The 24,256-nt window shown below is 34.2% G+C and overlaps 1 protein-coding gene across 4 annotated transcripts in view; it reads right to left on the reverse strand.

The window, feature by feature from the left end:
• Nucleotides 1–464: 464 nt before the first annotated feature.
• The window catches only part of ASCC3 (activating signal cointegrator 1 complex subunit 3), a 379,520-nt gene continuing 355,728 nt past the window's right edge, over nucleotides 465–24,256 (reverse strand). For 3 of the 4 annotated variants that reach the window (XM_074187239.1, XM_074187240.1, XM_074187241.1), the window contains exons 38-42: nucleotides 15,177–15,328; nucleotides 12,791–12,941; nucleotides 9,496–9,702; nucleotides 4,774–4,949; nucleotides 469–4,463 (exon numbers count right to left, since the gene is read on the reverse strand). In XM_074187239.1, coding sequence (XP_074043340.1) covers nucleotides 4,316–4,463; nucleotides 4,774–4,949; nucleotides 9,496–9,702; nucleotides 12,791–12,941; nucleotides 15,177–15,328 — 834 coding nt within the window. In that variant the 3' untranslated portion in view covers nucleotides 469–4,315. Of the gene's footprint in view, nucleotides 4,464–4,773; nucleotides 4,950–9,495; nucleotides 9,703–12,790; nucleotides 12,942–15,176; nucleotides 15,329–24,256 lie in introns of all 4 variants that reach the window. The other variant, XM_074187242.1, reaches the window with a different exon arrangement.

Below are 24,256 nucleotides of genomic sequence, written 5' to 3' on the forward strand. Positions count from 1 at the left end.
ATCTGTTCCAGTTACAAATCAAAAGGTCTTTTATAATATCAAGCTTTTCAAATAATATTGCATTAGACTCAGTATGAAAAGTATTGGCATGAGGATCAATGCAAGGTAAAATGCTAGACAGATATATAAGGCTTTTGATTTTTAAATTCACAAACCATTTGATCCTTAAAAAAATGGCAGAGTATACCAGTGACTATAGATATGGAACTTTAAGGTGAAATTGCAGGTGTTAAGGTTGATAGAAGCATCCCTGCTCTCCATGATTCATGAGAAACTGGCTTCCAACATTGCTAAGAATTTTGATTGCTAAGAATGAAAAGTTCAATAACTTTGAAGTCCTTGATAGACCAGAATATATATTAATGGAACCATTAATCTTGTTTTCTGTCTCAGAATTTAATGAGTGCAAAGTGCTTTCCTTACATGACCTTAAGAAGCAGATGGTCCCTGCAATTACTATTCTCATTTTACAGCTGAGGAAACTGAGGCTCTGAGAGATCAAATGACTTGCCCATGATTACACAACTAACAAGTGTCTCATGTAGAATTGATTCCAAAACCAGCTCCATTCACTACCCCACATTGCACTGACATGCCTTGAGATAAAGGACTGTAAAAAGAATATAAAGGGCATATATTAGTGGCCCTTTTTTTTAAACTAGTAAAACAATGGGGTCAAGTGATTTGCCTAAGGTCACACAGCTAGTATGCATCAAGTGTCTGAGGCTGGATTTGAACTCAGGTCCTCCTGGCTCTAGGGTTGGTACTCTACTGTGCCACCTAGCTGCCTCTGGCCCATAACTTTTGTAGGAAAGTACAATTAAATTATGAATCTTCGGTAAAGAGAAATTGTGATCTATGCAAATCTTATTGAGTACTTGGGTCAAGATGCTGCTTTATCCTAGGGTTTGAGAATTCTATCCACAAATTGTGATACTGATCAGCTAGTTTATTTCATTACAATTTGAGTTATGCAACAACTCAAAGAAATAGGCATTTATTAAGTAAGGGAATAGAAAGACAAAAATAAGAAAGTTCCTACTCACAAGGAGCTTACAGTCTAGTGATGAGGAACAACTTTTAGGTGGAAAAGTAAGTAGAGTACATACAAATGTAACTTTTTTAAAAGTACAGACATGTTGGGAGGAAACAAACTTCCTTTACTCTGTACTTTTTTAAAAAAAATATTATATAGTTTCAGAAAATAAGTGATTTCTAATTCCTAGAATTTCTTAGGAGCACTTTGGATTTTACCATTGCGTATGTCACAATCTAGTATTTTTATCAATGTTTATAAGTCATCACTTCTCTTTGATTGTAAGTTGCTCTTGGAAGATAGGAACAGTATCTAACTAATTCTAACACTGCACAATTTTGGGGGCCCCAGAAAGACATTTATTTTATGTTTATTGGACTGAACTAACAAGATAATGTAAAAATAAATCTGTCAAGAAGAACATTAACAAATTTATAACTTATACTTTTTTCCTCTGAGAACTAAATACAGAAAAAGCTCCTTATTATGTGTGTGTGTGTGTGTGTGTGTGTGTGTGTGTGTGCGCGCGCACCCCCACTTATTCCCCCTGGGAGTGAGGATGAAGAAATCTTTTCTATGCCAAAGTTTTAAAGAACACTGAAGGTTACAGTTTATTTGAGTCCTTGCATTTATCCTGCTGCTTAAATTACTCACATTTGGCTCCACTGACAAACACGTTCATTAATTCCAGAAATTCACTCTATCACTATGTGCAACAAATATTTGTTAAATGAATGAAGCCTGCCTGAACATCTGTACCACACTCCTTCGGTCCGATTTGAGGGACTCCAGATGAAGAAGAAACAGTGCACCATGAAATGAGAGTTACAAGGTCTAAGTCTAAATGGGGTCCTCTATTCACCAAGATGGAGGGATGAAGGCAGCCAAGGGATTTGGATGAGAACTTCACCACAGCCTGTTTAAAACATGGGTCCACTGAAATAACTATCAGCATTACTCATTTTTCATGAAAGTAAAATCACTCTGGGGTTTTCTGAAGAAAAAAATTAACTTCTCTAGGTAATTAGGATTCTTCTCAAGATATTATATGATGGGGGAAAAAAAGAGGCTTTCGGATACTGGTGGGAATGTTGGCTACTAAGTGATGAGGAGCTAATGATTTACAGTGCTGAAAATAGTAGCACTATTCTAATTATGTTGACACATGGGCTGTTACAATCGGCACTCAACACGAAAACTTTTGTTGATTAATGAATGAGAATAGAGTTACAGAAGACTAGTTTGAGTTACTCATTGCAATAAACTACACTTCTAAGTCTATATGTACCTTCTTTTGCTGGTGACTGGTTGTGGTGCTTAGTTTGAATTGATCTTAATTTAGATTTAGTTATTTATTAAGCACCTAAGGTGTAACAGTCAGTTAGGCACTGGGGATACAAAGACCAAAAAAAGCCCGTCCTCAAGAAGCTTACATTCTACTGAATCTTAGCTGCCATGCAGACACTGTCTTTAGGGTGGATAAATTGAAAAAAAAAAAGGTAATTTCATTTCTTTTTCCCAGTTATTAAGATAAAAATCTTTTTCATCTCTCTCAACCTCATTAATTTAGCTAAATTTTGGGAATCTTACTTTGAATCATATCAAGTTTGATCCCAAGCATGTCTCTTATTTTTTCTCCCCATAGGGTGAGATCCACAATGTCAGTGTTTTAATTCTAAGGTTACATGTTTATTTTTTTTAATTTCTAAGATATTAATGATATGGAAAGTCAACATAACTTCTATAATGAAATTCTTGTATGGATTTTGGATTTTTTTTTTTTTAAATTTTACTGTTCCTAGAATATAAGCTTCTTGAGGGAGGGATTGGTTTGCTTTGGTCTTTGTAATTCCAATTCATAGCAGGGACCCTGCTGCATAGTAGATAATTATTAAATACTTGTTCAAGTCTGGCTATGTAATCTTCATTTTGGGAACTGAATACCCTCTCCTCCCCAATTCCAACAACTGCCTATAAAACAATGATAAAAATGCTAATGCCAGACAGGAAAATACCTCTGCAAAGAAGAAAATAAAAAAAAAAAATATGAAGAAACTTGACAACAGAACATGTAGAATATATCAGCTTTACTTTGTGTGTTCACAATAATTTTAGAAAACTTTGGAGAGTCAAATTCTGTTTTTTTTTTTGACAAGGAAAAGGACTGAATATGCATGAAATGTCTAGTTCTGAAAAAACTTTTAAATTAATTTTAATCTGAAGACAAAGAATGCCTCAGATCATTTGGAAAATCTGTTCTTTTCTTCCATATAATACAATTTTATTCAAATAAAATTTACAATATTAATAAATATTTAATTTCTTCTACTAAATTTTATTTAAAGAAGTTTTTCTTGGGGATAAAATATATTTGGACATGAAAATATGATGACTCCGAGGTGAAAACTGACTATTAGGAACTAAAAGACAGATTTAGAGCCAAGATTATAGAACATAGTATTAGTTAGTATTATCAGATAAATTCTAATGCTTCCTCATTATGAGAATAGGTGTCTGACACTGGAGAAGAGAATAAAAGAAGATGACACAAAAAATAGGTCATATGTTGGGGAGGAGAAATAAATGAGTATATTTGTCACAGGGGAGTATTCTAAACATTTTATTTCCATCAGTTATAGTGTTTACATTTTCCAAAATGAACATATCCTGTTCACTTGGTAATCATCATTTAGACTCCTTAGTGTACTCTCATGTCAGATTTTATTAACACTCCTAACAATATGAAATTCTTAAATGACTGCTGTGTGGGATTCATACTTAGTATAAATTATACTAACAAATTAGATTATATTATCTCATAGATTTATCCTATACTTTTTACACTATAGGGTTGTAAACTGTTGAAACATTCCCTAATAGTGTTGAATTTTTATTCCTCAGTGTAATTTTCAATAGAAAAAAAAAGTTGTGTAAACAGCACCATGTACAATGGTGAAAGATTGATGAATAATTTCTAAATAAAGGATATCATTTTGAATGTACACAAATTAAAATATTCTTCTACATGCTTGCTTGCTCATTTCACACTTCCAAGAAACTAATGAAGACAAAATGACAAAAGGCAACTTTTTATAAGGCCACTGTGGCTAACTCTGGGTTACTAGAGTCAATAACAGCAGCCACTTTTCAATTTCCGAGGTGTCTTGAGGTTATAAGTTGATTCCACTAAGGCAAACATCAAGTAATTTCAATGTTGTCCAGAAGACTGAATGGCCAGATTTCTCAACCAGTTCTTTCAAATGTATTGTTCAGGTCAGGTTACTTCACAGCCAGGTCAGTCAAGGCATCAGAGACCTTGGTGTTGACCTGTGCTGAAATGCTTCCTGGGATGATATTCAGATAAATGTCATACTGCTGGTCCATGCCAAGATAGCTGTCACTCATGAGATAAAGTGTGTAGATATACCTAAGACATAAAAATAGAACAATACTGTATATCAATCAGAAAATCTTAACTTTTTAAATTCAGGATCCCTTTATACTCTTGAAAAATATTGATTACTTCCCAAAGAGCTTTTCCTTATATAAATTATATCTATTGATTCTTAGCATTATCATGAGATTTGACTTCAACAACTCCCTCAAAGAGTCTTAGGGGATAATCAGGGGCCCTGGACCACACTTTGGGAACTGTTATTGCAGAAATTTTTGATGAGGTCAAAATAAAAAATCTAATTCCACATCTTTGAGAATATTAGTTATGAAGTTCACCTTACCTTCCAGATACTTCAGGAGTATAAAAAGCAACAGAAATAGAATTTCGATTTCTGATATATCCCACTCTTTTTAGAGCAACAAGTTCTTTTTTATCTATCTCTCCTAATATCAAAAACCACCCTTCATCCTTGGATTTGGGAAATCGAGGAGCAATAGCTTTGCTGTCTTGTTTTCCCTAGGAGAAAGGAAAAAAAAAAGCATGAGTTAATAAGATTCCAGTTGTCTTCTTGGTTGTGCTTAAAAAGTTTACCCTCACTTTTTTGTTAAAGGTTTTTGCAGGGCAGATGGGGTTAAGTGGCTTGTCCAAGGCCATACAGCTAGGTAATTATTAAGTGTCTGAGGCTGGATTTGAACTCAGGTACTCCTGACTCCAGGGCTGGTGCTCTATGCACTGTGCCACCTAGTCGACCCCACTGCACGACCTCGCTTCCCCCTCACTTCGTATTTTTAAAATAAAATAACAAATAACTCATTTAAGTAGTGCTTTAAAGTTTGTAAGATGCAACCTTCACAACAATCTGTGACAATAAAAAGTAACAATAGTATTATTCCTATTTTACAGATGAGGAAAGTAGACTGAGAGGTTAAATGACTTATTCTTGAGCAAACAGCTAAAAGTCTCTGAGGGAGAATTTGAAAATAGGTTTTCTGTCTATAAGTCTAGCATTTTTTTTTCTATACTGTCATGCTACTTTTTAAAAAAATTATTATTCCTTTAAGGCTAATCAGATCACAGAAGTGGGATGAGAAAGTCTATCATATAGTTTACACTGTAATTCCTTAGCTTTAGAGAAATCAGTCCCTCAAGGGACTTTTTAAACTTTAATTCTAACAAAATTAAGAGCTATAAAGATATTTTCTAAAATTATAAACGAGAACATTTTTAACTTAGATTGCTCCTCCTTGAAATTTAATTTTTGCTTCTTATGCTATGTGGAACTCCCATTATGTTACTCCATTTCATGTTTTTTTTTATTTATTTTATTCTTAATACTCCCTCCTGTGACATGCAAAAAGCAAAATTCAAAATTTACTTCCAAAACCTTAAGTTCCAAATTCTTTCCCTTCCTCCCACTCACTCCACTTCCCCTATTGAGAAAGCAAGTAACTTAGTTTAAGTTAAAAATGTAAAGCCATGTAACAATACTACAGCAGTCATGCCCCCCCCCCAAGAAAGAGAAACGATCAAGAAAATTAAAGCGTGTGTGTGTGTGTGTGTGTGTGTGTGTGTGTGTGTGTGTGTGGTGGGAGTGTGCTTCAGTCTGTATTAAGATGCCATCAACTTTGTCTTTGGATAGATAGCTTTCTTAAGTCCATCAGAGAAACTGCTTCAATATTTTTTTCCAGTTGCTATGGTTAGCTGCATTTCCTTCCATACCTATCCCTCACCCTTATTTATTCTATTCTCTTTCTCTTTTCTCCTTGTCCTTCCTTGAAATTGTGTTATATCTGACTAGCCTCTCCCATCATCTTCCCTGTCTTCTATCACCTACAACCCACCTCCCCTCCCTCATCCCCTTTCTCTCATCCCTTTCCTCTCCTATTTTCCTCTAGGTTAAGAGATTTCTATACCCAATTGAGTGTGCATGTTGTTCTCTCTGAGTCACTTCTGATGAGAATAAGACTTACTCCTCCCCCGCATCTTCCCTTCTTCATTGCAAAAACTTTTTCTTGCCTCTTTTATGTGAAATAACTTACTCCATTCTACCTCTCCTTTCCCTTTCTCTTCTATGCTTCACCTCAGTTCTCTACTTCAAGATCAAACTTTCTGTTGAGCTCTGGTCATTTCATTAGGAAAGTTTGAATTTCACTGAATTTCTATCTTTTTTTCCCTGAAAAAGTATTTCACTTTTGCTGGGTAATTGATTCTTGGCTGTAATCCAAGCTCTTTTGCCTCCTGGAATATCATATTCCACATTCTACAAGCCCTTAATATAGATGCTGCTAAATCTTGTGTTATCCTGACTGTAGCTCCACAATATTTGAATTATTTCTTTCTGGTTGCTTGTAATATTTTCTCCCTGACTGACTTGGGAGTTCTGAAATTTGGCTGTAATATTCCTGGCAGTTTTCATTTTGGGATCTCTTTCATGAGGGGATTGATAGATTCTTTCAATTTCTATTTTACCCTTTGTTTCTAGGATATCAGGACAGTTTTCCTGGATTATTTCTTGAAAAAATGAAGTCTAGGTTCTTATTTTGGTTATGATTTTTCAGTAGTCCAATAATTTTTAAATTATCTCTCCATATCTGTTTTCCACTTCAGTTGTTTTTCCAATGAGATATTTTACATTTTCTTCTAATTTTTCATTCTTTTGGCTTTCTTTTATTGTTTCTTGATTTCTCACAAAGTCATCAGCTCCCTTAGCTCCATTCTACATTTGAAGGAATCATTTTCTTCAGAGAGGTTTCTTATCTCCTTTTCCATCTGGTCAATTTTGCTTTCTAAGGAATTCTTCTCTTTGCTGACCTTTTGGACTGCTTTTTCCATTTGACCCAAACTTTTTTAAGATGTTATTTTCTTCAGTGTTTTTTTGGTATCTCCTTCAACAAGCTGCTGACAAGTTTTCATGATTTTCCTGTATTGCTCTCATTTCTCTTCCCAATTTTTCCTCCATTCCCTTACTTAACTTTCAAAATCTTTTTTGGAAAAAGCATTTTCTACAGAAATTGAGCCAAAATCTCTTTTGGCTCTTCCATAGCCTGAAAATCAATTCATATTTTTTCTTGGAGGTTTTGGAATCTGAAACTTGACTGACTTTGTATGTTCTGAGTGTGTGTTTTGATTCTCCAAAGAACCATAGTAATTGTCTAAGGTCAGATTTTCTTTTTGTTGTTTGCTCATTTCCCCAGCCTACAACTTGACTTTAACTCTTTGTTAAGGTGGGGCTCTGCTCCCAGGGTAGAGGGCATTCTGTCCAAAGCTTTTGAGGATTTTTGTAGCAGTTTTCAGGGACACCTCCTCCCCACCCCAAACCTGCAAATTCTCAATTCCTTCAAGGTCTCATGAGAGGCTCTGACTGCTCTCCTGACCTCTCCTCTAGTCTGTGGATGACCATAAGCCCTCCCCTCTGCCACAGAACTGTGAGGAGTGTCCCTACTCTGCTGCAAGCAATAAGCTCTGTTGTGCTTCTACTCCTTTCCCTGAGACTGGGGCCTCAGAGAGAGACCTCTGCAGTCACCTCTGACTTCCTTACTGTTCATGGCTCTCTGGAAGCAGCAGCCAAGCTCCTGGTCCTCTGGAGCCAGGTCTGCACTGAGGCCTGTGCTGGACCTGGGATCTTCTCTCATTCTAGTGTGACAGAGTTTTCATGCTGAGCTTTCTAATTGTCCTTGTCAGTACCTGGGCTGAGAGGTCTGGAAACCACCATCACTGCCATGAACACAGTGTCCCTGGATGGTTGGAGCCGGTTTGCTCCAGCGCATTTTGATCTTCACTGTGGGCCCTTTCTAATCCTATTAAAATAGACTCTTCCCAGGGCTCTTCCAAGTTGTCTTGGGGTGGAAAATTGTTTAATTTAATCATTTTATGGGTTCTGCCACTGAAGAATTTAGTTAGTCATTATTTAAAGGTGTTTGGAGTGTTTTGGGGGAGAACTCTTGGGAGTCCCTACCTTCACTCTGCCATTTTTGGCCCTGCCCCATTCCCTTTTCCTTTCATGCTGCTTCTTAAAGAATTATATTAAAAAAGTAGTAATAATAGTTTAGTAAAAGTTAGTAGGAAGAGGAATAGTGGCAGCTGTTGTTGTTGCTGGTGTCCTTTGGTATTGAAGAAGTGAAGTCATGATTTGCATATAAGATTGATTAAAGTGAGGGGGCATTGTAGAAAGACACCATTCTCCCTATCCCTTCTGAGTCCAGTGGCCTACCACTGTAGAATCAGGACAGTACCCTGACCTTTTAGCATCAGGTCTTTCCCATATCACAGAAGCTCTTCAGGGTACCATATTATCAGGTGACCAACTTTCAACCAGTAGGATAAAACTAACCCATCTCTCAATGGTCTAATTTTATGGTGACATTTTTTTTTTTGACAATAGTAAAGATAGCCTGTAGGTAGCCACAACTTTTTTCTCACTTTATTATCTTTGAATGATTTTGTTTAGGCTTCAATAAACATTTTCAAGATAAAACACACATTTGTTTTTTTATCTGTAAGTATGAAGACAAGATCCCAGAAAAGTGGTTTGAAGAAATAGCAACTGGAAATGATGTCTCAGTACTGAAACAAAAAAATACTTTTTTGGTAGGTGACCATAGTGGGAAAAAAAGAAAGGTAAAAATCTAATGAACTTTTGTTATTAGTGAGAACTTCTGCTAGAAGCAGGGAACCCTGTAAATATAGTTAGCAATCAAAATAAGAGAAAATGGTTTTATCCTTCATATATTATACTATCAAATAAATTCATATGTATGTGTTTTAATATTCTTAGGGGATCAAATTAATTCAGGTGTCAGAAGCAAAGAAGAACAAGGTATTTAGGATTTTCAAGTAATTTCTGAGGTACCATATTCTATACATGTTGGATCCTTTGGTAGTGGACAAATGCATGTGAGGAGTAATGACTAATGTCAAAAGACTAGACTCTGTCTGCTTAAGACTGTCTGACAAAACAGAATTCATGAATTACAGGACAGCATTAGTCATCTAGGAGATATGCATGGTGGAGTGTGCTGGTATCTAGGGCAGAGTATTTAAGAATGGAAACTGAATACTATACCTTCTGGTACCCCATGTGGACTCTCTGCAAGTTGACCTGAAGCACATACTCTTGATCAGCATGTAACTTGATCCATTTTTTGTCATCTCGTCCATCTGTTGCCAAAGTTGGGATACACAGTTCGTCCTGTCCCTCAGCTGAATCCCATGAGCCTTTAATACTCAAGTCAACATCTATCACTGGCAAATGAGACAAGAAATTCCAAGCCTAAAAAAAAAAGAACAAATATCAAAGCTCTGTCAATTAAAACTGAATGATTAACTAGAAAATATTGTGCCCTGTTTTTTTGAAAGCTTTATTAATTAACATAATGAAGAGGATATATATACTTTGGGTCATTATCTGAATATGTGCTCTTCTTATTGATAACATTCCCTATTCAAACAGTTTAAGAACTGGAATAGCCCTTTACCAAATGACAAAATATGCTGGGTTTTAAAATGTTGGCCAGAATAGCTGGCCAATAATATTGAGAACTGTTTCCTGACACTCCTCTTAACTTCTAAAGCAGATGGCGTATCTTGGTGGGGTAAGAATTAAAAAATCTATCCTCCAACCTGAAAAATCCTTCTAATATAAATCAGAAGTATAAAGTGTTATTTTTTAGTTTAGTGGCAATCACTGAATGTTGATGATCTGTAATTTTTTTCAAGATTTACTGGCAATGAAAGTAAATTTTTCTGGACTTGGTTTTTGTTTTCTGAAAGGAAAGCATTTCATATTGTCACTTGGTTTAGTGTTGGTTCTAGAAAGAATCATGCATTTTGGCACTATCATTCTGAGAAAACCAACAGTGATGGTACATGTCAAAAGCAAAGGATAATAATGAACTTTGATGGTTTCATCCCTGCTTTTTTAATTGAAAGAGAGCAATGGGAAATGAGGTTACAATTCCCATGTGAAAGGACATTGCAAAAAGGTCCCAAAGCAATTTTATAATTAATTGCTGTCCTGGTTTCACAATATTTACTGTGATGGTGCCAATAAAATGGTCCCAATAAAAATTTTTATCTAATCACAACTTTAACAGTTAATAACCTAAAACTTAACATCAAGGATATGTGGAAAAAGATTTTTTACATGTTTTTATAAATTTCCTTGTAGGCTCTGACTTCATTTTCTGAGATTTATTTTTTTAGTGCTTCTAAGTACATACAAGTGAAATGAAGTAGCTTCATGAACCAAACTAACCCTAAGGAATCAAAAAAAATGTAAATTCAAGTACTATTTTTCAGAATAATTTTACATTTTAATTTCCAGTCTTATGGTTATAGTGTTGGCCATCTGAAATCATGACTTGTACCATATCTGAAAGTGAAACGATCAAGACCCTGAAGCAGTCACCCATATTGTGCTTCTGGGTTGTGATGACAGGAAAGCATATGCAGCACACCAGTCACTGAGTAAAGACCCAAACCAGTTGGTGAGAGTTCTTCTATGAGTGTCCAAAGAGGGAAAGGGAACACGAGGATATACAAATACACACATTCCTGTATGAAATATTTAATGTTGTGAGGCAAAGCAAAGGCATTTTCTACAGAAAGTGAGATTTCACCTTTTTACCCCCCTTTCCTACTTAGGTCATCAAAGTGGTTGTCAAGATGACAATTGCCATTTCTAGTCTGGTGGGATATTATTTCACAAAGGCTGAATAAAATTAGATTTTTGTCTGTATAAGCTTTAAACCTCTATACAACGCATATTTTTGGATATTAAAAGCATACAATGTCTATTTGTGTATGTGTGTATATTTCTTACATACACACACACATATATATCTTCATGTATATAAAACATGAGCTATTTTTGAAGAAACTGCTAAGACATTTCAATACCAGCCAAACATATTTATCTGAGGATTAATCTTCATCTATTGAATCAGGCGAGAACACTGCCGTGCATACAATTATTTAATTAGCAACCAAATCCTCTGCCAGTCAGCAGTCGTTCCAGGCATACTGATGGGGCAGTAGATGCAAATCTCACAGTCATACTGCTTTTTCTCATTACTACTGCAATTAGCACTTAAATTGATGCTTTAAACATACTAATTTCTGGAATAATTCAGGATTTGTATGTTACCTGGGATTGCCTCACAGCAGAGACGACACCAGATTGCTCTGCAAATTGAAGCACTTTTGAGCCAAATAACCATCATCATATCAGACAGAGCCAATTTGCATTTGGTTTTAAAGATAACAGAATGGCAATTTATGCAAATAAATTAAGTAAGTTTACTTCTGAGTTCTCCCTGAACTAATTATAACAATGTTCTAATTTTTCATCACATCTAAAACTTGGACTGAAATCAATGGATGTTATGTTAGAAATCTGTTGTTGTTAAAAGAAGTCTTGTTTTGATTTAAATAAATTGTCTTTATTCAAAATTTTGATGGTAATTTAGTTAGAATACAGACATTTATTATGGATATTAAGGGGGTTTTTTGGGTGCCAGTTTTGGGTTCAACAGAAACTGAACAGTCTCTCATAGATTTAACAACCTGTTTTACTTTTCATGACCCAAGCACAAAAATAACTTCTTTTAAATGACACCAACATACTTGGTTCTAAGGTTTTCCTACTTTCATATCTATATTTGCAATCTGTCAAGAAATAAAATCCTTTATTATGCAAAGTTTTTCTTGACAATATAAAGTTTTCATCCTCCCAAAAATAAACATGAAGAGATGTCTTTCAATCATACTGTGAGCAAATACTGAATTTCATTTAAAAAACCACTTTAAAATTCTAGGAGCACTGATACTGATAACACAAAGTCTGACACCATTACTAAAAGGGAACCCCCCCCCCCACAAAACCCTACCCCTACCTTCATCATAATAGAAGGAATACTGAAAAGGAAATGTGCTGATTATACTAAAAGCTGGTTCATATTTCCCAGGTGACTAGGAAGCCAAAGTAACACAAATTACACAATAAATACAGGATAAATTAGTGGTTATTAGGAATAGAGAAAAATAAGAGCAATATACTGTGAGAAGGGCAAGAAAACTCTGTCTGGAAGAAAAAAAGAAAAAGAATAAAACAAGGGTCTGGGAAGGGTTCTGAAAAGTTCTCATGTCAGTCTATCCTCCTGCTTCCATGTAAAATTCTAAACTATTCTGGAAAGACTAATTTAAGGTGTTGACTCTACAACTTTCCTTGGCAATACTATCCTGGCTAAAGACACTCTCTTTGATACACAGTTATTTTGGAAGGAGTGCAAAACCATTCTTACAGTTGCTTCTTTCTACTCTTCACCTAGCAGTACACTCTCACAAGAAGAGACTGTTACCTGTGCCACATGTGTAGTTTGAAGTTCTCTGTCTACAATGGAATTGAATATTTTCTCTTTTCCTTCACAAGCAGCAATTAATTCAGGAAGGCATTCAATGGGACCTTGATAACCTCCAGGTAGACTCTTTCTTTTTCCTTGGTTCCATTTCCTGTGAATTTAACCACAATGATTACAACATAAAAATTCTAGATCAACGTAAATGAAGATTATATGACAAAGAACTTTTTCTGTTCAACAATAACCCACAAATTTTTAGCACTTTACTATGCAGGCAAAGTACTGTGCTAAGCAGAGGAGATATAAAGACAAGATGTTTAAGTGTGAGGAGGGGGAGGAAATCATGCTAACAACTATGTACATAGAGTTAATGGAAGTATGTTTTAAGACCATTCTTTTTCACAGAAAATTATACTTAAAAGTTCTGAGATTTATTAGAAGAAGGCTCACTGCCAGGTGATGAATACTTTCAGGCACAATAATTTATGGAGATTATTTACTAAGGCATATAGAAGGGAGAACATGTGTCATTGAAATTATGATCTTTGAAGTACTAGAGCAAACTATTTCAAAGGTACTTAACCCTTGAATTTGTAAAAAAAACTGCTGATGATGCTACAACTACAATAGGTGATTACTAAATACTTATTGGCAATGAATGGGGTTGTTGGGAAGTTAGTTGTTTTCTGGGTATAATTTTGGATTTGCTTTTTAACTCTTTTAAGCTATTTAGAAGAATTAGCATTTTCTGGGACAGGCATTTTTTATGGTCACAAATGAATATTTTTGATATGATTATTTAACTAACATCTTTAGAAAAGACAAAAATAAAAATGTACCATGGAAATCTCAGTAACAGTTGTAATACCAAGAGTTTAGGACATACATATATACATACATACACACATATATATATGCATATATATATGTATATATCTCACTTATTTAAGACAAATAAATACTATCATTTGTTTACATAATAAGCAGCAGAAGGAATGGTATAATATTAGTATTGTTTCATTATACAAATTTTTTTGAGGGGGACAAAGAAAGAACTGTAATTAATTAGAGAGGGGAACTGAGTCTATGATCCTTGTTATGGAGGAAACTCCCTCTATCAATAAAGGTTGGCTAGGAGAATTGCCTAAGACACAGAGGTTAAGTGACTTGCCCATGAACATTTAGCCAGAATATGATAAAATTCTGAGACATGAAAATAGGTTTTCTTGATTCTGAAGCTGATTTTTTCACCACTTTGCCATAGTCTCCCATTTGCTTTGAGATATAGTAATAGTATTTATACAGAATTTTACAAATACTATCTCATTTTATCCTCAAAACAACTTTTGAGACATATCATCAGAGGAAACTGAGGGAAGTTAAGTGACTTATCCAGGGTCACAATGCTAATAAGTGACTGAGGCAAGATTTGAACTCAGGCTTCTGGACTCCAGACTAGTGTTCTATACACTCTGCCACCTATTTTCTATCACTCTAAGAACTACCACTATTATGATCTCCTCTTATATTTGTCATTCATATACCTGTGATCTCAGTGTCAACTTCTATTAATACTAATATAAACTCTTTTTCAAAAGTGACTAAAATCACTCTGCTATTATGTACTAAATCTTACTCAGTTTAACAGGTTTTTAGGGTCATGGACTTGTTCTCAGTTCCTGTAAGTCAACATTAAGGAATGTTAAGGGGTTCCCCTAAACTTGTCGCAATATCTCATGAACTTGTGATATTGTTTGTGGTTAACAAATCTTAACTGATAATACTTTGGATGTCAAAGCATTTAACAACATGAGTTTAAATGAAGACTTTTTAATAGTTCTCAAGAGTAATCTTTTAAGAAGAACTTTTTATCCAGTTTTACATAGGGAAATATGAAGGTGTGGAGAGATTAAAATCAGATCAGGTTAAATAAACATCTTTTAAATGTCTACTATATTATGCCATGCACTGTGTTAAATGAAGAAGATACAAAGAAAGTGAAAAAATAGTTTAAAGGAAGAGATGATAAATAAACAAATTTGTATAAAAAGATGCCTACGGTGTAAATTGGAGATAATCTCTTAGGGAAAGTACTAAGATCACGGAAGGACAAAGGGTTTCTTAGACAAAGTGGAACTTTTGTTGAGACTTATATGAAATCAAGAGAAGCCCAGAGGAAGAGATTAGGTAAGAAGTAGAGACAGAATCATACAATCTATGGTAGAGCCTTATTACAAGAACCAAAAGGGATCTTTTTAAATAAAATGAAGGCATAGTCCAAGATATAATGTGAAATTGAGGTACTCAAGTATTAAATTTAAGTGCTATGAAGAAAATCAGTGGTTGAATAAGGCATTAGGCCTACACAAACAAAAGAATTCTGTACCTGAAAAGATGAAGATGGTGCTGCTCTATGTTTGGTAACGTAAGAAGAGAAGAGTCGTTTATCCATCGGCCCTGGATTATCATCTGAATCAGACTCGTAATATTCAGGGCAGTTACCAGCCAGCCTTGGTTTGCTGAAACATCCAACATTGCCTAGGAATGGAAAATATATGCTTCATAAAAATATATTTTAATCTTATCCTTGTGTCTAAACACAAGAACATTTTAAATTTGCTGCTGGTCTCTTTATTTTTTATTGTGCACCCAAATTATACTACAAGACCCAAGCTGCAAATTAGAGCCACTATCCCTTTTTTAAGACTTAACTTTATTTTTTCTCAATATGAAAAAGATAAGGTAGTCTAGGGCCATACCACCTTGAACATGCCTGATCTTGGAAAAAGATAGGGTAAACAACATTATGGAATGCTTCTTAGTTTGTAACAATCGACAGTTTTGAAACATGGTTCTATAATTGCCTTGTGTTTTTTTTTTTTTTAGGTTTTTGCAAGGCAAATGGGGTTAAGTGGCTTGCCCAAGGCTACACAGCTAGGTAATTATTAAGTGTCTGAGACCGGATTTGAACCCAGGTACTCCTGACTCCAGGACCGGTGCTTTATCCACTGCGCCATATAATTGCCTTGCATTTTAAAAATTAATTGGGGGGAAAAAACCCCAAACATCCAGAAACCAGGTAATAAACTGCAGTCATTATGGTTTAGGAGGCCCTTGATAGCCATCTTCAAATATGAGAAAAGCTCTTCCCTGGGGAATAGAGATGAGCCATTTTCTGTGGGGCTCATAACCAGTAGAAATGAGGGAACCTGAGTAGAGAAAAACTTCCTCAGAAAATGGAACCAACTGCTTCGGTGGATTTTTTCCTCACTGGAGGTATTCAAACAGGAGTTGGAAGAAGGCTTGGTCAAGGAAGTTGGGGAAGGGCCTGAGATATGGTTTGAATTATGTTGTCTAAGGTTTTTTTTCAATTATGAAATTCTATGAAATACTTATAACCATTATATGTAAAGCACTAATTTTCTGTTCTTTTTAAACACATCAAAGAGATGACATAAGAATAACACTGCTAAGTAGCAACATGGCACTTAAAAATACCAGCATTTAACACACCATTGACTGTGCATATTCTGTTGCTATGAAGATCTTAGGTTGGAATGGACTGATTTAAAATAATAAACAGAACTTAAAAAATCCTATTCCCAGTTCAACATAATTAATCATATTAAAAATCAAAAGAACCAAAACCTCATGACCATTTGAATAGATGCAGAAAAAGTCTCTGACAAAATGAATCATTCTTTTATGCTAAAAACCTTACAATGTACAGGCATAGGATTTTTTTTTTAAAAAATCATATAAATCATCCATCTAAATCTAACAGCAAGCATCATTATGTGAAATAAATATGAGAATGAAAGCAGGGATGTCTACTCTCCCCACTATTATCTTATATAATTCTGGAGGTAGCAATGAGATGAAGATGTAAGATAGGTAAGGGGAAAATAAAAGAAAACCAATTTGATAATGATATAGTGGTAAGTTTTAGAAAATTCTAGGGAATCAGCAAAGATACTAACTCAGACAATTAATAGTTTCATCGAAGTTGCAGTTTAAAATAATCAACATCATTTGTATGTTATAATAACAAACCTCAAGAAACAAAAATATAAAGGAAAAATCCAATTCCAAATAACTACAAAATGAATAAAACACCTGAGGAATGACCTGCTGAAGCATAAAAAGAACTTGGTATAGTTTCAATTATAAAGTTTTCATAAAGAAATAAAGAACAAGTTAAAAAGCTGGAGGAATGTTCAGTTCTGTATGCCATGCCATTATAATAAAAATGATACTATTTGTAAATTAATTTATACTTCTTAATGGAGTAATAAACTACAAAATGAATACAGAGAAGCTCAGAAAGATTGACATGAACTGATGCCATGAAGTAAGCAGTCAAGAAAACAATACACCAATAACTCATTAACAATGTAAATGTAAAGAACCATCTACCAAAAAATAAAAAATCAATATAATAAAATTATAAAGATCAAACATGATTTGGATGAAGAGATATGAGAAGAAAGCCCAGGTCTTTCATGGTACAAATTGCAAATGAATTTATTTTTTCGACTTTATTTATTAGTTGTACCAATTTTTTCCCCCTTTAAAAATACTACTAATTATATGAGATAGCTGGAGGGGGACACAGAAAGGATACTAAGTATTACTGCCATGATGTAAGAAACAGAAGGCATTACTAAAAACAAACAATAGTTTTCACAAAAATATTTTAAAAATAAATTATTTTTCATGAAATTTAAGCTCAAATTGAGAAAAAAAATCTTTAAACAGTGATCTTGAAAAAGTCTTTTAAACTTAGTGTCAATGATAGCAAGAAGATAAAGACTTTTAGGTTTGCCCCTCCTCCCCCCCAAAATCTATTTTTTTCAGTGTAAATGACACTATTCGTGATTTTCAAAAAAGTACAAACATGTAATATCTCTAACTCATTTTATATGCTGCTAGTAGAAGGATGAGGAGCTATGCATATTAGTCTATACATTAATCAAATGTTTTATAGACAAACAAAAGTCTGCATTTACTTAAGGCAAAACTAAATAATGAAATCTTTTTTAAACAAAAGAGTTGTTTATATAGGCAAATCCATTTCAATTAAATTAGAATGATTCTGGAGAGATGCTGCCATAAAGACATATGAGATAGTATGAGTCATTGTTAGACATCCATATTACATTAGTAACCTACAATATGATTTTAGTAGATTTGGGGCATTCAGAGTTGAGAACAGCAGGGATTAGAGGCATCCAGTAACTGCTTAAAATTTCATTTTAATTGCAATTATTTCATCTATTCATAAACATGTTACTAAAATGCACATTTGTATGAACAAATCTGGAAAAAATTTTAGAAATGCTTTACTGGTAGTTTAAAATTATTTGCTGAACAAATATAACTACTAAACAACTATACTTCTTTTCTACTGAACAGTCTTTGGTAAATAATTGCCAAATCATTTATTTTAACTTTTCTTATCTCTTTCCAATTTAAGAACTACATTATAATACAGTGAAAGCAATTTTGTAAGATCTTAACTTTCTCAACAAATGATTAAATCTATAGCTACTATCTATGTTGTACACAACAGAAGAATGGCTTCCAAAAAACCATTAACTTCATAAAAGCTATATATGGTCTGCTTACTGAGTCTACCATAGTAGAATGGGTTAATATTTCTGCTAAATGAACTGCAATGCAGAAAGTCTTTTCTGATTAGCAAAAGTATGGTCAGAATGATCTTTGGAACCAATGATTTTACAGCTCTGCTTTTGGAACAGCCTATAAGAAGGCATTCCTTTTTTTAAAAATTTTTTTGCAAGGCAATGGGGCTAAGTGACTTGCCCAAGGTCACATAGCCAGGTAATTATTAAGTGCCTGAGGTCAAATTTGAACTTCTCTTCACTCCAGGGCTGGTGCTCTACTTACTATGCCACCTGGCTGCCTTTAAATATAATTTAAAAATATATGTTTTAAAATTCAAGAACATACCCCTGCTGACCTAATTGAAATTCATCAGTTTTCTATAAAGCAAATGGAATGAATCAAGGCAAACTCATATGCATGATGAGTAGAACCATATCCTATTCAGACAAATCTTCTAGACAGTGCTAATGTAAGAGAAAGGGTGGAGAATAAATGAATAATTAAGACTCAATGAAGCACAATTATTTGTAAAGTTGTACTCTAAAGCAATTTTTGTAATCTTAATTTTTTTTTGTTGGATTATAATTTGGTTGGAAATTGCACCATATAGACAGTTTGCACACAAGCTGAGACTGCAAGAACATCTGTTTTTAACTGAAGTTTTCCTGATGAAGTTGAAAGTTTTCACAAAATTTATGGTATTTCTCAATAATATTCCCTAGTAAAATCCAGATGCTAGACAGTAAGAAATAATTCTAAGTAAATGCTTACATGAGTAAATGAAATCAAAAGGACAGAATGACTTGGAAACTCTTAACTCTCCTTTTCACAAAAAGAAAGACTAAGAATCTATGGAGACAAGAGCATAGTATACATCTTCAGAGAAGCAATGAGAGATATGACTGGAGTCAATTCATACTGAGACTTCACTTTCAAGCTAGAGACTAGTCTGTATTCAGTGAATAATAATCACAAACATTTTTTGAATAGTAACAAGAATCTATACCTTTAAGAATAAAGTCCTGAAGTTATCTGAGGCAAAATTTGAATTCAGATTTTTCTGATTCCAAATCTGAGTACCCAATGAGTCATCTAGCTAGCTACTTTAATTAATTTGCCCAGAGGTGTGTAATAAGAAATATTTATTAAGTTACTATTATGTGCAAGACATGGTGTGCTAGGTACTGTCAAAAAGTTATTGTTGGGGGCAGCTAAGTGGCACAGTGGATAAGAGTATTGGCCCTGGAATCAGGAGGACCTGAGTTCAAATGTGGCCTTCAACACTTAATAATTACTTAGCTATGTGACTTTGAGTAAGTGACTTAACCCCACTGCCTTGCAAACTATTCCCCTGCCCCCAAGCTACTGTTGTTGTATAACCTACATTAGATTACTTTAATTTACATTAGATTACTTTCTGTCATGGGGTAGAGGGAGGGAAAAATATGTAGAACTCAACATCTTTCAAAACGATAAATATTGAAAACTATCTTTACATGTAATTGGAAAAAATAAAATAAAATAACATTTTAAAAAAAGATTTGGTAGTAGTTCAGGTGAAAAATAATGAGAAAGTGAATCATGGTGTTGGTAGCAGGACATAAAAGAGAAAATGAGAAAGAACTGACAGAACTTGGTAATATAATTAGATATGGATGATTGGAGAACTGACAGAACTCAGTACTAAGACGGGATACAGATAAGCAAATGAGTTAAAAGAGAGTTCTCAGGTTTTGACCTGGGACATTATTAAAAGAAACAGAGTGCTAGATCTGGAACCAGAGGACTTGGATTCAAGTCTTAGTTCTGTAATTTAATTACTTCATTTTTCTATGCAGTTTCATCTATAAAATGAGCACTAGGTCCTTTTCAACTTTAAATCTGCTTTCCACTGTTCTTAATTAGTATGTTTCCTCTTCTATGAGCAGACAAATTAAGTGTTCTAAACATAGTTGTCTATGTGAACTGTAAATTTCAGTGACTTCAGCTTCTAGTATCAAAATATAGCACTGTCCTCTGTAATCTGGCAGAGGGCAGTCCTCTGTAAAATAGAGCCCTCTGTAATCTGGCTCCCATCCACTTTTCTAGACTTATTTCATATCAATTCTCTTCATGCACAATCTTTGCTTTAGCCAGACTACACTAGGTTCTCAATGGAACTTAAGAGGATAGTGGTCCCATTTCTGTGCCTCTGTAGAGATGGTTCCTCAAGTTCATCTTTCTTTCATTTCTACTTTAGAAAATATCTAAATTCAGTTAAGCTTTGTTCAACAAAGATGCCATCTCATAGAGGAAGCTTCTTATGATTATAATATGCCCACCACATAATATTTTGCTCACTCACTTATTAACTCTATTTCCTTAATTGCTAGTTTGTTAATGTTCTCAAATTATCTTATATTTAATTTTAATGTATATGTTATACTCAACCTCCCACAGAATGCAAATTCCTTTGGGGCAGAGGCTATTGTGTCTTTAGAATCTTTGCAGGATGCCTTGCATTTTAATGATACTTGACAAATGGCCCTTAGACTTAAATGAATGACCTTTCCTCCTTTGAAGATCATGAAATAAGTATTCTATCTTCCTGTTCCCAACACCTTCATTTGCTAACATCTAACAATTCATTTTGATTTTACATGTTTTGTTCAGAAGTACCATCCCTTACCCCATCTAAAAATTTTCCCATTATCTTCAAATTCTTCTGTATTCTCATATTTAACCAATCACTTAGATCTGCTAGTACCTTCTTCCACAATCATTCTTGCAGATCTACTCATCTTTTTATTCCTGTTGTCATGCCAGCTGAAACAGTCATCTCATAGGTTTTTTTTTGATTCTAGTTTTTCTTGCATATCATTGCCAAGTTGATCAAAATTGTACAGATTTGGATGTATCACTTCTCTGCTCAAAACATTTTAACAACTCCTTTATTGATTTCTGAGTAATGTTCAACTTGGCATTCAAGGTCCTTCATAACTTGTCACCTTAATTCTAGCCTTATCCATACTGCCAATGTATAATAATAATAATAAAATTTATGAAAAGACTTAGAAAACAATTAAATAGTAAAAGAAGCATAACACATGTTCCTTGATTTCTTGCTTGGTTTTGATCATGATTTTTCCTCTTACAATGCTTCCCATTTCCCTTTCTTAGCCTATGGGATTCTAACCTATACTTGAAGTCTAATCAAAATACCACCCCTTTTGGAAAGATTTCCTTAATTGCTCCAGTTGGTAATGAACTATATCCTCCCTCATATCTCACTTAGTGTTTGTTTATAAGTCTCATACATTTCTTGGATGTTTCTCTTCAGTGAACACTATGCTCTTCTGGTGCTTATTATAAACTCTTCATGTCTTTTCATCCTGTGAGATTTTTATGGTTTTTTTTTGCATAAATCCTACATAGAAGGTATAGTTCTTTTAATATTTTGTCAGTGTCAGAGGGTAGCACTCAGTTTATCTGTTAACTCTCATTATTGCTCAATGTCTGGTATAACTTCTATTTGTAACATACAGGTCCTTCATGAAACACTTTTAGGTAATAAACTGTAGATTATTTTATATTTAGCATTTGTATTTCTATTGTGCTTTGGTAGGCCTTTAACATGATTCTTAACATTTTATGGTATTTCTTGATTACTAGCCATGGAGAATCACTAGTAGAATTATTGTGTTGTTACAAGATGGGCTTTTTTTTTTTATTAGCAGAAATCAGTGAACAATTTCTCAAAAGTGATCTAATTCCCAATACTCTTCGCTATTGCCTCAGTTCACTGTTTATCTGCAAGGGCAAAGTATAGGAAAATGAGTTCTGGAGCTGGAGTTAAAAGGTTTTGGGTCAGAGTTATATTTGTGATCTTGAGGAAATTTCCTCAAGGCTTTAGTTCTTCAACTATAAAAGGTGGTTGGCCTAGAAAATCTCTAATATCCCTTGTAACTGATTCCTATGAATCAGTGCCTATCCAAGTTATGTATTATGAGAGATAAACTAAATAGGTTCTTTATTCAAATGTAAGCCATAATCTAGAAAAAAGTTATTTTTTCATCCACACTGCTAATGGGGGTAGTTAAACTGTCATCTCTCAAATGAGGATCTTAATGACAAGGTATGATGTTCTGGGATAAAAAGATTCAAAACAATGTCATTTGCAAACTGGAGCAAATAACCAACTCTGACATAAAATGAAATCTCTCTTCTATTTAAAATCTGCATAAGGTATACTCCATGACACCATCATATATTTTACTTCAGCATGTCCCCCTGTTCTATGTCTTGCTTTATATTGAAATTCAGCATCTAACTGAGCAAAGTTAATTTTAATGGTAATAGCTCTGAAAGACTCTTATATAACTACATAGATGAGTGGGAGGCACTTTATCTGACAAGAGTCTTTTAGGTAACATTTTCTTTACAAAATGAAATACTTTAAATCATTTAACAACAAACACTATCAGATCTTCTAGCTTCTTTACATTTCAGTTGGTTGTGACTACAAAAATGAATTTTGCTCTAAGAAATTATTCGAAAGCCCATTGTTTCATCTTCAAGATTTCTTCAAGAGTCTCCTTGCTTCCTTCAATAAAACATTTTTTGTTTTACAGAACTGAATGTAAAATATAGGTATCTTTTTGTATGTTACCATCTTCACTCCTTCTTTTAGGTAAAAAGTGTGGTCCATGAATATTTCCATTCTTTTGTATGCTTTACCCTCGTTTTGAGTGCCTTAAAATTGTTTTACCATAACAGATTTATTCCACATGTATCTCATCGAATCTGGAGGTTTTTCTTGACTTAATTTTCTCAAGAACTATTACCACAGGGACTAGGTTACACAGTGGATAGAGCAATGGCCCTGGAGTCATGAGGACCTGACTTCAAATCCGGTCTCAGACACTTAAAAAATCACCTAGCTGCATGACCTTGGGCAAGTCACTTAACTTCATTGCTTTATAAAAATAAACTTAAAAAAAAGAGCCATTTAACACAGTAAGATACTGTGGTGGCAGAATCTAAATGTGGTGATTCTACTATTGTTGATGAGAACAACATACATATAAACACACACAAACATACATACAAACACACACACAAACTTGTTTAGTAGAGCAGTACAGCTAGATCTGGTCCATTTCACACCCTCTGCTGTGCTTCATCCTGCTCCCCAGCCCCCTCCAGTTTTACTTACAGATGGTTTGCCTGATTACTTGGCTTAGCTAGGCCCATGCCATCTTTCTGTGGATTCATTTTCCATTTAAATGTCTTCAACTGTCTACTTATATATTTAAATTCTTTATTTTGAGGGTGTGTGAAATAATGTAATCTGTTACCTTTCTCTAATCTCTTCTCCATAAAATTTTGTGAAAGAGGTTATAATTATAAATTAGTGTTGCTCTTGGCTGCCTGGTTTCTGCACATGACAAAGATGTCAAGTGTTTTTCAAATAAGGTAGTTTCTGGGGTCTTCTAATCATCTTCTTGTAGTGACTACTTTATGCTGCTTAAAACTCCTTAAAATGTTGATGGACTTGGTTACCCTGATTAAGTTTGTTGAGTCAGAACTGTAAAGTTGTTAGACATTTTCATCTTTTCTCCTAATTTAGTATTGGTTTTGACCATTGCTTTCTCTAGCTGATGATATTATTGCATAATATCATCATGGATATATATCATGGATATTTAAAATGGGTGCTATTTCCAGATTTTAAAGATAAGGTCAATTTTAAATTTTTTTGGAATATTCATATCTAGTCAAATGGAGAAGATGCAGGGAAGTCAGGTGACAAAAAGAGCCTCATGGAAGGGAATGTAAGAGTAGACATGGCTGAATGGA

This window comes from Macrotis lagotis, chromosome 5, assembly GCF_037893015.1.
Source record: "Macrotis lagotis isolate mMagLag1 chromosome 5, bilby.v1.9.chrom.fasta, whole genome shotgun sequence".
Taxonomy (NCBI): domain Eukaryota; kingdom Metazoa; phylum Chordata; class Mammalia; order Peramelemorphia; family Peramelidae; genus Macrotis; species Macrotis lagotis.